We start from the raw sequence: 14,236 nt of genomic DNA on the forward strand, positions 1-14,236 counted from the left end.
ACGTCCCTGGAATCTGTCGCTCCTGACAAGTCCTCTATTTTAATGCTCTCAACAGCAATTTTTATTCTAACAGTATGTGAAGGCACTTAGATTTCTATGCAGTTTTTACTTTTTAATCTCATATACTTCTTGCTGGTGTCAAAGTGTCACCATTTAATAGTCTTACCGGAAAAAAAGAGTGTTTCAGATCTCATTCTATAGTCCACATTGTGAATACATTACAGAACCACTGAATGATTTAAGAGGAATCTTTATCCCTCTGAACACGGAGGGAAGGCTAACGTGGGAGCACAGGAGGGGCCCAGCTTCATCTCTAGCTGCTAAAAAGTTGGGCAGTATTTTCTGCTCCAGGCTCCCCCAAGGCAGTGGGGTTTGGGGAGGGGAAAAGTGCTGCTGGCAACTCCTCCTCCTCCAGAAAGGCCTGGAGATGCCCACACATGGGCCACTCCAATCTAACCCTCCCAAGGAATTTTTCCCCTGATGAGGATTTCATTTCACATGCACTTAATGCCAGGAAAGCTGGTACCTGGAGCAGGAGGTTATGGTGTAGGAGGATGGGATGCTCTGCCAGCGGAGCACAGCCAGGCACTGCCAGCAACCCTCTGGGCAATGAGGCAGAGCAATTCCCCATGGATAACAGGACATCCCTGGCAGCGGTGGGCAGTCTCACCTCTTTCTGGTTGCACCACTGTGGCCCAGGGTCCAACGATGCTGGTTTTGATCTCTGCACCATTTCACCTGGCAGCCTTCCTGCCCCACCACGCCAGGTCCCAGGGTCGGACATCTCGGGGGGGCTTTAAAAGATGCTCCCAAGACACCTCTGATAATGAGAACAGGAGACAGCAACATGGTTTCTGAGAGATCAAAGCACTCCCTCCCCAGCTGCACATGCCCTCAGCGCTGTAACCAGCCTGACAGCCCCATCAATATGTATTCCAGCTCCACCAATTCCACCCAATTAGTTCACTAATCTCTCCCCGCCCAGGCTCTGTGCGCTGGCTGGGCGAGAGCTCAGCCTGCACCGCTGCTGCGGCCCCCGCACCAGGACCCCCTCCCAGGGAGGCCAGGCATCATCACCATCATCATCATTGTCATCACCACCAGCATCATTCATTACTTATTTTTACTATTACTATTATTGTTACTATTATTATATTAGTAAAGACCATCTGCAGCCTGTTTCTTCACCTGGGCAGGATTCTGTGCGAAACCCACTGAGTCGATGGGACTCTGACTTTGGGGATTTCCATACTCCTGCAGGTCTTACCCAGGGTTTTGCATCCTCTCCTTCCTGACCATTGCTGAGATTTCCCCACCATCACAGGTCGGAGCCAGGCAGCACCAACAGCTGCTCTGGACCAGTGCAGCATCCAGCCCGGAGAGTAATTCCTCATTTTCCATGGTCTCCACGTTGGATATGGGGTCTGAACTGCAAATTCAGGGCAGAACCTGGGGTGGGGAGGGTTCCCCTGAGCCCCCCATACCTGCCTGATGGTTGAGCAGGACTGCCCAAGCACCACCCAGCACTTCCTGGCCACCAAGGGCTGTGCTGGGGGGACATAAAGCCCAGACCCCACATCTCCTCACTGTTGTCACCCTGGGGTCTGGAGCACTAGTTGTGAAAAGAAAGGAGAGGCAGAATAAAGCCCATTACTTCAGCCGAGGGGTTTACAAGGCATCGTTTGCTACAGGTTGGCTTTGGCTGCCATAATGATCCTGCTCCTGAGATTACCTGTCAAGCCACTGTGAATTTTAAATAAAAGGTAAAAGGGTTTAACTCGAACACGACACCTCTGTGCATACAGAAATAGCTCAGCTCCTGCTTCCCTACTAAGGCAGGTTTGCTCCAGACCCTGGATCGACACTGAGCAAAGCTGCAAATCACGGGCCAGACATGATTGCAAACATATTCTTCGCTCTTCCCTTTCTTCTGCTACAAAGGAGATGGGAGGCACACATGGGCTTTGCTTACATCTCATTTCAAACAAAATACACAGGCATAAATAAGGCAGGCTGACAGCTCGCAGCCTTGCTGAGCACGCTGCGGGGGAACACGCCTGGTGAGCAGCACTTGGGCAACCACAGCCCTGCCGTGCTGCCTGGGGGGCCAAGGCCCACCACTGCTCCCCAGGACCCACACACAGACACAGGCTGGGCAAAGAGCAGCCCTGAGGAGAAGGACTTGAGCTGTTGGTGGTGAGAAGCTCACCATGAGCCAGCACCATGCGCTGGAGCCCAGAAACCAGCCATGTCCGGGGCTGCATCCCCAGCAGTGTGACCAGCAGGGACAGGGAGGGGATTGTCCCCCTCTGCTGAGATCCCCCTGCAGGGCTGGGGCCAGTTCTGGAGCCCCCAACACAAGAAGGACATTTTTAGAATTCATCTCTTCTTATCTAGAAGGACTTTGTTTTTTAGCAGCAGCCCTTAGAGCTCAGTGACGTCCTGCCCTTCGAAAGGGACACAGGGACAATGCCCCAGGGCTGCAGAGGCAGGAATGTGGGAATATGGGAATCCCCTACAACCAGAGTTGCTGCCCTGTAAGGAGGGTTTTCCACAGGGAAATTACTCCTCCCCCAGCCAGATGAGGCCACTTCTCAGCAAAGCCAGCACAGCACATCCTCCACTGGGGACAGCTTTAGGGTCTGGAGTGGCTCTGGAACAGCCACCAACCACTGCTGGTGGCATGCAGAGGCAAAGCCAAGGCTTTTTCTGCTCTAGACACTCTCCAGGAACTGGACATATTATTTCAGCTGGAATTCTCCTGAAAACTTAAATAATTTCAGCCCAAGGCAAATGCTTTCCTGCACCGTACGGGTTCGGCAGAGCAAAAATAAATAAACCAGAAGCCAGGTCTGACAGGGAATTGTGCCATTGGCCCCACACGACTCACAGTGACCAGGAGCCTCGGGGGTCCTGGGGGTACCAGGGGAGGGATTTGCCTCAAGAACAAGGTAGCAGTGATGCCCAGTTCTGCGTCGTGATCTCCAGCCAAGCAGATCATGGAGCCTGATGGGGGCTGCTGGAAGGAGCTGCCAGCCCCCAGCTCCCTTCCACAGCCATGCTCACCCCAGGGTGGAGAAGCACATTTGCATTTCTCAGGATTAACGCAGGCATCCGACTGGGAGACGGGGATGTCTTTTTAATGCACCTGCGTCTGAAGCCTGAATGCATCATCTCTCCGTGACAGGTAGAGCTTAACACAGAGTCGTGCAGCGATGGATGCAGCCGTGCGGGCCGTGCAGAGCCCGGGGATCCCGCGGCACAGCGGGGCCACGCGTTGGCTTTTCCACAGCTCTGGATGTGCGGGGCAGCGCCTGGTGCGGGGGCAGCGCGGAGCTCCCGCAACCCGGCCCCGCTCCCGCAACCCGGCCCCGCTCCCGCAACCCGGCCCCGCTCCCCGCAGCCACCGGGCCTTTAATTATTAACTCCGAACGGGAGATTTGCCGCTCTCCCCGCGCCAGACGCTGAAAAGAGTTTCCGACATGAAAGAGCATTAAGTGAAAGCCGGGGTAAAGCCGATCGCTCGGCAAAAGCCGCGTCCCGCTTTTAGGACCTACTGCTCGGCAGGAAAATTTACAATCCCTTAATTCCATTTACAAGGCGGCAACACAAAAGGGAGCTGGAGATGGAGGCTGGAAGCCGAGAGACCGAAGGGGAAGAATCAAATAAACAGGAGTCCAAGGGAGCCAGCATCAGCCCTCCCCCCCCCCCCCGAAATTCAGCTGCTCATTAAATTCCAGCCGGGATTAGAGGCAGGAAAGCGCCGGGTAAAGATTTCACTGCTGTACAATGGGAGCTATATTAAGTTATATAGGTTCCATCTTGTCCCTATTCATGACTAACTCTGTTGTATATATCCGAGCAGCTAAGCGTAATTTGCTTATAAATAATTGACTTCTTGGCGATTAAAATCTCTTGAGGGTCTCTCGGCTGATTCACAACAAGCTGCCTCGGCCTGCCGTGCAAATTAGGCCTTTCAAACCTGTCTCATCTCCAACAGAAATGTTATGAAGAGTGATTTTTTTATCCCCTATAATAACCTTCAACTAACCTTTAAACTGAAGTGAATAATTTAAATCTTATTTTCATATCAATGGGGGAGTCAAGCCAAGCAATTATCTTTTATCTGTATACTCTGTCGTCAGAGCAAGGCATAATAAAGTTTTCCCAAGTGGGCAGAGCGGAGCAGCGAGAGGAGGAGAGAGCAGGAGCGCGATGGGATCAGGAGGCATTAATGCACCGATGAATTATTCAGTAATGAGTACAAGACCTGCCATGAAAGCCCCGCCAGCGCCCGGTGCATGCCACAAATTGCCATATCGTCCGGGCAATTAGTGCCGGGGCGGGCTCAGCCCTGCCCGGTGGGTGGCCAGCACCTCCTGCCCGGGGGTGGGCTGGGGGGCTGGGCCACTCCCCCCACCGGGATGCTGGAGTAAAAAAGAAAGAGAGGAAAAGGACCAAAAAAATCATCCCCCGCCCCAAGCGAAGCCGTCGGGGCCGAAATTCCCCCTCGCGCCCATTAAAATTCTGCCGCGCTTTTCTCCCCCACGTCCCGCTGGGCCGGGGCTGATCCATGATCTTGTGGCGGTTTTATATTATTATTAATTCACACAATATCCCGCCCCTGGGTGCAGCGCGGACAAGCACGGGGGCTGGTGACACATCAGGCTTTTCCTGCCCAGCCCCTGCGGGTGAGACCCCGGCCCTGGCCTGAAACAGCAGCTCCTCGGGCAGGGCCAGAGGAGCGGGCCGGTGGGTGGGGGCTGCTCGAGGGTGGGGAGAGCCAAGGACAAAAGAAGATCCTTCTTAAACTCCTGCCTAGAGTGTCCATGAGGAATTGCCTGAAGACACGTTCCTCTTTTCAGGTTTAAAGGTGGCTTTAAGCTGCAAGTGCTGCTGCAGCCGCTGTCACCCCTTCCTGCCCACAAAGCTTCAGGTCTCCGACTTGCCCTGACAGTGTCTGTAAAGAGAGGCTGGTGCCCACTTCCAGCTGCACCTCAGCTTCCCATGGGAATTGACTTCCCATCGCAAAACCCGGCGGCAGCAACACAGCCGGTCCAGGATGGGGCCCCTCATACCAGCACAGCATTCCCGGCAGCCAGTTCCAGCGGGGAGCCAGGCTCCCAGGGTTTGCTGCTGTGGTTTTGCCATCCACCAGGGGTGGAAATGATGGACAAGTCGGGAAAATCCCAGTGGATGCGAGCCCGGGAGCTTGCTGCACAAAACAAGGACCCATGGCAATAAAAAGCAATATGAGAGAGCTGGATTAGATGTCAGGGCAGCTCTGGCACGAAGCATTAAATATCTTCATGTAATCTTTCCACTTAAACCAATGATTAAACAGATTTAGCAGATGATTACACAAATAAAGATTAATGAAACAAGCAAAGTAATCAAATCTTTATGGGGGAATAAATGCATGATTCAAAACAATATTAGGACAAATTGTCTAAAACTAATAGTGAATGTGTCGCTTTTGTCTAAACAGCATTTGTTATGTTCTCACTTTGCTGCAATCAAAATATTTGCTCAAACCAGGATGGATCTGAAAATCTAAAACACTACCGAGGAATAAAAAATAATAATTTAATGTTTCAGGATCCCCTGTTCTCCTGGGCCATCTCCTGCCCACCCTGTGGGTGCCCGAGGGGCTGGGGGGCTGGACCCCAGGGAGAGCCAGATCATGTTTGCTCTAAATACTTTTGTTTCTAAAGCTTCTTATATTCTTTAAATTAAAATAACAGGGGATGTGGGGGGGGGGGAGGGTGGGGGTGTTAGACTTTTTGAGACAAACTGCCAGAAGGCTGCAGCCACCAAACCCAACCAGAGCTCCACCAGTAGAGCACTTCATTAAGAGGGGAAGGAAGGGAGGTTCCTACCGTGGGGATAATTCCTCAGCAGCAGCACGTGGATGCACCAGGCACACACTGCAGCACCAGTGGGATCTTCCCAGCACTGGTCCCCACTGGGACGTGGCCAGAATGCCACGTCTGTGGGCACAGGGCATCCATGCCAGGACATCTGCATGCCCCAGTGTTTGCCTGGTCATTCATAGGTGATGCTCTTAGACAAACCAACACAACTCACAGAACTGGGTGGTTTAACTTGTGCTCCTAAACCTGCTGCCCGGTCCACAGCTCCTGGGGGCTCTGGCTGCCTGAGCAGCACCCAAACGAGCCTGTGGGTGTGAGCTGAGCTCCACACTGCCAGAGCCATGTGCCTGCCCCTGCCTCCCACCAGTGCTGCCTTCCTTCCTCCCTCCAAAAGCACAGCAAGCATCACCACCGCACCACAGAACAGCCACAGAAGGGTCCAGGTAGCTCTTCTCTCCTCTTTTCAGCTGAAAAACAAGCCAAGAGGAGCCAAACAGAGCAGAGAGCTCTTGTTTCACAGCCTGAATCTCTCACCACCGTGCTGTACCCACCGGGAGCTTTCTGTGGCTGTGCCACCAGCTCCTTCGGTGCCGAGGGAGATGCCAGAAAAGCCCCGAGGGCGGCTGGTGGCCGCGATGTTCCACAGCTACAGGCGGAGCAGAAGCCCTTGTCACTCAGCCGCAAATCTGCACTTGAACTCCAACCCCCCGCAGGGCCCTCTAGCCGGAGACACCAGTGCAGGTGGCTGGACTTGGAGGTGGGGGCTGCCAAGCTGTGCCTGGGATGCTGACAGCAGCCTGGACCTTGCCAGCTGGGAGTGAAGAGCTGGAGCAAAAGGAATGAAGAGCTGGAGCCAAAGGGAATGAAGAGCTGGAGCAAAGGGAATGAAGAGCTGGAGCCAAAGGACCAGCGGGGAGGAGGTGGCAGCAGGGCAGGTTGCTCCAGCATCATCCGCTGCCTGGTGTGTTCCCAGCCCATGGCAGGAGCCCAGTGCCCACCTCTTTCCCGTCCCCATGTCCTGCTGTCCCTCTGTCCCCCCCAGCCATGATGGAGGAACCCCAGGGCAACCTGCTGTGGGGCACAAGCAGCAGCTCCCATGGGCCACACCGGCACCAAGTCCTCACCATCCTCTGAAGCAGGACGAGGGCAGGACCGGGGCTGGACAGCATCAATATGGGGGGAGAAATAATGAGTCTGGCTTTGGAACTTCTCCCCTGGCCCAGGCCCCATCCCTGAGGAGTCTCCTCAACCCCTGGAGACCCCAGCTACAGCTCAAACCCCATGGTGACCCTCAAATCTCTTGGTGACCCTCAAGCCCTCTGGTGATCCCTCCCTCGGCCAATGCCACCACTCTGCTTTGGCAGCACCAGATTTCCCTTTGGCAGCTGCAAAGGAGAATCCAGTGAGTCCATGACATGGATTCCAAGTCTCCCTACCCCAAGGAAAGGCTGGAGCCAGCTCAGCATCCCTCCTCTCTCCCCCTCCTCTTTTTTTTTGGAGACTCATTACTATATTGTGGATATTCTCCACTAAAGGGCATCTCTTTGAATGCATTTGCTTTTTTATTAATGTGTGCTAAGACAAGTCAAGCCTGATTATCATGAAGACAATTGCTGAATTCCCTCCTGGAGAAATCTCATCTAGACTGTGTAGGCGTTTTAATTTCAGGGACCCATTAATTGGCACAATTGCTTAAGCAGCTGCTTTCTGTGTCATTTTAGGACCACTTTATGAAAAACAGAGCTAAAAAAAAAAGAAGATAAAAAGTATACGACAGGCCAGAGCTTTCTACATGGTGACATAATGAATGCCAGGAGCTTCCTGTGAGCAGGAAAGCACTAAAAAGCCAACCTGCTCCCAAAATATGTGTGCCTGCATCCCTGCTGAGCTCCCATTGGGAGTGGGGCTGGGCAAGGTGCTGGTACCCCCAGAGCACTGTGTTATCCTGGTGCTTTTAGGGACACAATAAAATAAATAAAAAGGGGAAGGAGAAAGTATCTGGTGGGAGCCAGCCCAAGTCATCTCCTGCTGTGGGCAGCAAACTGAGGGCTCTGAGCAGTCTCTTGTCCACACTGAGGACACTGGGGAAGTGGAGAGCACTCAGGGTCCCTCCCTGGGCTGGCAGCTTCACCCGTGCCTCGGGGGGTGATAGGGAGGGGTTGGGCAGTGGGGAGAGACCCTCAGCACACACAGGGGAAGGAGGCTTGGCTCAGGGCCGACTCCATGAGCAAACTGGGATGCTTGGAATATGCTCAGCATCAACCTACAACAGCAAATCCATCTGCCCTCAGCCCCAGGGTCTCTCCCAGCGGTGTCCCGAGGGGCCAGGGTGGTTGGGTGCTGGGTCATGGGGGGGTGTCTCAAGGTGGGGGAAGAGCATGGGCACAGCACCCCAGAGCATTGTCCCTTGAGGGCCCTGGGTGCCACCCTGCAGGCACCCCAGGCGCGGCCGCAGCAGCGCACGCACGCTTCCCACGGCAGAGCCCAGAATTAGGTTAATTATTGAATTAATAAAGGACAAATCCTTCACACCAGGAGAAGCGGACAGAGTTCTGTGCTAGTCTTTGCTACAGGCAAAAATATACATTCCCATTTATTAATAAATAAAGCCATATCAATGCCCTAAATTATCAGCGGAATATATTTGCTAACCCAAAGCAATAGACGGAACAATTACTTATTAATAAAGCAATAGCTAAATCTAATTACATCCCCATCAGATCCTGCAAGTAATAAAACCACAGTTGCCTTCCAGAGCCGAGGGACCTCCTGACCTCAAATCAAAGTTTAAACCATCCATCAGCTTCCAATACATTCAGAGCAGATCCAGCAATTACCATCACCTCCGCTCCGCTCCCCGGCAGGGGCAGGGGTCACCCCATGCCCTGCCTGCCCGTAAGCTAGAACAGAGCCTTAGAAATCTCATTATCCTGTTAACCATACATTTATCTGACAAGATAAAAGAGACTAGGTGACCAAGCTATCATTAAAGATTAATAGAAAGTATAAAAAATTCAGCTGCAACCAGCATTACTGTTTAGTGCCTGTGATAGGCCTGACAGGATTATTAATCAGGCAGCCAAAAAGATTTAGGTCTTTGCTCTTGGTTTTTCATTTTCAGTCTTCAGTTCCTCCCCCCTCCCGCCACAGCAAGCCCAGGTCAGGGAGGACGGTGGCTAATTGGTTCTGCGGGGTTGGGACGGTAACGACTCGGACCAATTAGCAAATCCCGGAGCGTGGAGGTGCCGGGAAGCCCGGGATCCCGCGGCAGCCGCGGGGCCGCAGCCAGGGCCGGGGCTGTTTATGGCCGCGGCTCCTCTCCCCCTGCCCGGCTGTTAATAAATTGTACAGATCAATGCCTGGATTAATTTTAATAGAGGGCTACAAGGATCACACGAGTCCCAGGGTGATTTTCCCCTCATTCTTAATTCCATTTAAGTTTAACATGAAAGATTCCCAGGTAACACCTACACAGGAAGAAACGAGATTTCCCTGTTTTTAAGCCTTAAGTATTCTTTTTATTCTGCTTTGCTTTTTTCCCTTTTGATCATAAATCAATGTCCTTCTGCTGCTTTGCCAGGATGCAGGGCTCGCAGGGGCTGGGCTGTCCTGCTCCCCGTGCCCCAAAACCAATAAATGAGGGAAGGTGCACCCTGAAGGGGGCAGCCCAGCCAGCTCTGGGGGTCCCAGCACCCAGCAGCCCCACTCCCCTTCCCTCTCCTGCTTGGCTTTTCCACCAAACGCACATTTTAAAATAAGAAATATTACTGAAAACGCAATCAGCCTTTGCTGCTGCACCTCCAGAAACACAATTTTAAAACCAACTTGTATTTTCTCACACGAAAATAGTGCAGCCTGAGCTCAGGGCAGCTCAGACCAGCACAACCATGTCCATCCTTTTCCACAAACACTGAATAAGCCAGAGAAATATACTGCCAACACCAGCCTCCCATGAGGATCTTTTGCCTTAAAAACAACCAAAATAATCAATTTTTCCTTGGAAAAAAGTGCAAAGCAACTGGCAGAGGCCCTGGCTGGGTCCCTTCCTTGAATGGCTCCTCATCTCTGTTTCCCTGCACAAAGCCCCAGCCCTGCCCGGGCTCCCTCTGGGGCTCCCACCCCAGGAGAGGATCCCAGGAGGAGACAAACGCAGCAGGTAAACACGGAGGTGCCTGAGACACAGCCCAGAACCCATCAGGGAAAGCAAGTGGCACAAGCAGGGGGTTTACATCTCCACTGCCACATGAAATCCCCTACAAGGAACGTTATCTGCTGCAAAATCACATTTAAAAGCCTTTCCCCCCTCAGCATTACCCCACTTTTCATCGATTCAGGCTATGGCTTGAGATGCTGCAGACAGCAATTCATCAGCAAACATAACTGAGTAAGATTAAACTGGTTCCCTGGAGATGCTCAGGGAGGTTTGCTGACAGGGGACAGGGGTGACAGTGACTCCTGGGATGTACCAGAGGGACTTTCCACCCACAAGGCACAAGAGGACCCCCATCCTGAGCACCCACTGCAGCACCAGAGCAAGAGCCCACTTTTCCAGTGATGCAGACACCCTGCAGATCTTCTCCAAAGCCTTTAAAACACTGAGAAGGGAGGGAGGCTTCAGCTCCTGGTGACTGTAAAGCTGCTGGTGATGCTCTGCAGCGAAAGGTGCTTTAGCAAAAAAAAAAAACAACACCAAAAAGAAACCAACCCTTTTGGTCTCTCATCCTCTAGAAATAAAATTAAGGAGATCTAGGGCTGGTGGGACTCATCAGAGAACCTTCATGTCCTACCAGTGACTCCCCTGAGCCTGGCTGCCTCCACCAGCACCGGAGCACAGCTCCTTTGAGCAGCCTTGGTCACACTCCTGCACCAGAATGCACCCGGGAAGGGAGATTTTGGGGAGTTTTCCGACAGAAAGGCTCCTGTGAACGTCACATGCAAGCACAGGCTGCGCAGGGGAACAGGGAAAGGGCTTGGATTTGCATAAGCTTTTGCAATCAAAAGCCAAAGACATTGCCCTTTGAGCCAGGATGCTAAAGAGCCTCGGAGCAGCCTGGTTTTGCATCCATCCAGGAACTGCTGGGTAGCTGCTGCTGAAACCAAAATAAATCAGTTCCAGTTCTGCAGGAGGAGTCCGGGAAGCAGGAGCTGGTTAATCCCCATCTGCAGGAAGGTGGAACTTGGCTTCACGGTGCCTTTGAAGCTCGCAAGAGCGAGATAAAAGAGAAATGTTAAAGATCCACGAAAGCGAGCAGGAGGGGGTGGAGGGAGGGCGGCCCCGCCGAGCCGGCGCTGTGCTGGTGTGGAGCTCCCAGCTCCTGTGACAAGCCTGGGATGAGAGGGAATCCTCCAGCCCTGCACATGCCCCCCGTGCTGCAGCCAGCAAAGACCCAGCGTCCCTCCTGACAACGCGTGAGAACACGCGTTGATGCGATCAGGTTTGCCCCACACTTTGGGGCAAAAATAAATAAGTAAATAAGAAGGGTGACTCCTTAAAATATAGTTTCAGGTGTGTAACCTGGTGTGCAGCCAGGCTGGGGTCACGCGAGGCTGGAGGGCCTTGGGTGGGCCTTGGTCTCCCAGAGGAGAAGAAAAGCCAATCCAGCTAGATAGAAAGTTCAGCCCATCCCAGAGGGGTCCAGTCCACAACCAAACGGACCTAAATGTCAAACATTCCCAGGGTTTTGTGGTATCCCTACCCTGAGGGCTGGGCAGACCCACTGCACAGATGAAAACCAGGTGCCAAAAGCTGCCATGAGGTGGGCTGGGGCTTGTGGGTTTTCAGATGGAGGGTTTCATTTTGGAGACATCTAATTCTAAGTAGAGACACGTGACTCTTGCTTAAAATATTCCACCACATCCCAAGGAGCTGGCTTCACTGTTTATCCCCATCTGGATAGGAATCCCATGTTGTGGCTGCCATTAACCCATCCACATTCACCCCAGGATCTTCCCCAGCCTCGCCGTGGGGTTTTGTGGATTCCACCACACTCCTCGGAGGCTCGTGGCATCTGGCAGGAGCCAGAAAGGTTTGGAAGGAAAATCCATCCCATTTCTGGGGAGGAAATGTCCAAAGTCGATAGAAGTTAAAGTTACATTAATTATTTACCTCCATTAGTTCATGGAAATCTTCCCTGGGAGCCCCCAGAGACCAGTGGGCTCCCATCTTTTATCTTTTTAGCAGGCTAAGATGGGAGAAGAGGATGGGAGGGTTGGGGGGGAAGAGCTTAATGACAGTGTTTGTTGATCATCAAGGCGAGGAAAATGAATTGCTTCCCTGAACCTGAAAAATATCAAACTGCATAAATAAATATATTTAAATTATTAATAAATAAATTTACATTTGGAGCCTGAGCATGAGAATTAATTTCATTTCTTATGCAAAACTGGCCAGTCGACTGGCTGATGACTCAAGAATTAAAAGGTGCAGAAGTGAAGGGAAAAGGAAGGTAGGGTGGGTTTGTGAGGAAAAAGCTGCAAAGTGGACATTCTTGGCCCTAAACAAAGCCAGCTCCCAGCAGCTGCAAAGTAAAAGCAACGGGAACAAACAGCCTTTGAGTTGGAAGGTGTTTCAGGACTGATGGTCCCTCTCCATCTGGGATGTGGGCACATCTGCCAGTGTCTCTGATGGTGGCAGCTCCTCAGAGGCCGGGATGCTCAGGGGCAGCTACTGCATGCAGGGGGGGTCAAAAAACAAATCTAAACAAACCCCAGATTGAAACATCCTTCCCAAAACATGCTGGGTGTCCTTCTACCCACTGCCCCCTGGCTACAGCCCCCACGCTTGCCCGCCCAAGGCCCTGGTGTATAACACCAGCACATCAGCTCCCTGCTCCCAGGGAAGCTCATTAGAAAGCTCTAATTTGAGGTAAAATATTGAACTATGGTGCAGGCTGAGACACCCCCACCCCCACCCCCGGTTTTTGCCCTCTGGAGTACTTGGAGCAGAAGTGATGTCCCAGAGTAGGCACTGCCTCGGTGCCTGCCACCCATGGGAAACTTTGGGCAGAAACCCCAGTGCTCAGGGACTTGGGTGGTGGTGGCTTTGCAGTGCCAAGGCCCCAACATGTGGCCGTGGCAGTTCCTGGCTTCCCAGGGCATGGGAACAGCATCAGCCCCTCCCTCCACACCTATCCACAGGGACACACCACAGGGATGTGTCTTGCCCTCCTGTTTTCCAGACTGAACACCCTCATTTCTGTCCCTCTGCTCTCCTTGGTCACCTTCCCTCATCCCTTTCCCTCCTGGACCAGCTCTGAGCCCTTCACATCCCCCCTGGAAGGGGGACCTGGCTCTGGAGCAATCCCCAAGTGGTCCCTGTCCCCTCAGACCTTCTGCCACACTCTGTTCCCATGCTGGACAGGCACATGGGGACACGGGGACACTGGCAGTGTGCCCGTGGCTCTGGGCCCTGCTCCCTTGCAGCAGCAGCACAACCACAAACATACATCCCCAGCAGCACAGCCCTATTTTTTTGTTGTTTGTCCTGTTCTGCTGGGAAGTGGCATTTGTGATAGATTCCATATAAAAAATCTCCTTATAAACTCTTTTTTCCTCAGCTGCCCTTGCACCGGAGCCTGCCTGCAGTCTCCTTGCTGGGATGCATTGTTATTTCATGTGACGAGACATTCCAAAAAATGAAATAAAATTAAAATAGACATTTGGAGGGGCTTTTGTTTTGCTTTTTCACAGCTCCCTCCCCCCTGGTTTGACTCCTGTGAACACACTTGTCGAGTTGATTTGCTCACGCTGCCTCCTTAGCATGTCCTTGCACCCGAGATGCTGCTCTTTTCAATTCAGCTGCTCAGAATTAGAAGAAAAACTTGGCAAAGCAACAATGGAGGGGGGGTTGGGGGGGGGGCGCTGGAAATAAATACGAATAATCTCAGAACAGAAGTTGCATTATGTGATGTGGTTGCCATGTGGTGAAGTCTGAGAGAGGATCATGCAAGCGCATTGTGGGGAAAATGGTAACAGGAGAAACAATCCCAGGAAGGGCCGAGGGCTTGGGAAGAGGAGGGTGGAATGCAAAGCTGGTGGTACCATGCCCTGGGCTGCTGGGTGAGTGGGGATGGGGACAGAGGGCCTTGTCATTGTCCCCTGCCCTGGGCTGCCTGAATTCAGGTACTTCTGGCCTCGGGGCTTCCTGATGTGGGGCTTTAAAATCCTGGAATGATTTGGGATGGAAGGGACCTTTAAAGGTCAGCTGGTGGTGGCACATTGGCTTGGGGTACCAGTCCCAAACCTCACGAGGGGAAACCATCACAAAAACTCATGGCTTCAAGTACGAGACAGACTCATAGCAAAAGCTTGTGCTGTCAGAGGTTGCTCCAGCACCTCCGAGGCAGCAGCAAAACCTGCCAACA

General features: G+C 52.6%; 1 protein-coding gene across 1 annotated transcript in view; it reads right to left on the bottom strand.

The window, feature by feature from the left end:
• LOC127388897 (uncharacterized) overlaps positions 1-14,236 on the bottom strand; it is a 29,020-nt gene that overhangs the window by 11,051 nt on the left and 3,733 nt on the right. Inside the window, exon 2 of the mRNA XM_051628871.1 lies at positions 671-820. Coding sequence (XP_051484831.1) covers positions 671-820 — 150 coding nt within the window. The remainder of the gene's footprint in view (positions 1-670; positions 821-14,236) is intronic.

The sequence above is a fragment of the Apus apus genome, chromosome 10, assembly GCF_020740795.1.
Source record: "Apus apus isolate bApuApu2 chromosome 10, bApuApu2.pri.cur, whole genome shotgun sequence".
Lineage (NCBI taxonomy): Eukaryota > Metazoa > Chordata > Aves > Apodiformes > Apodidae > Apus > Apus apus.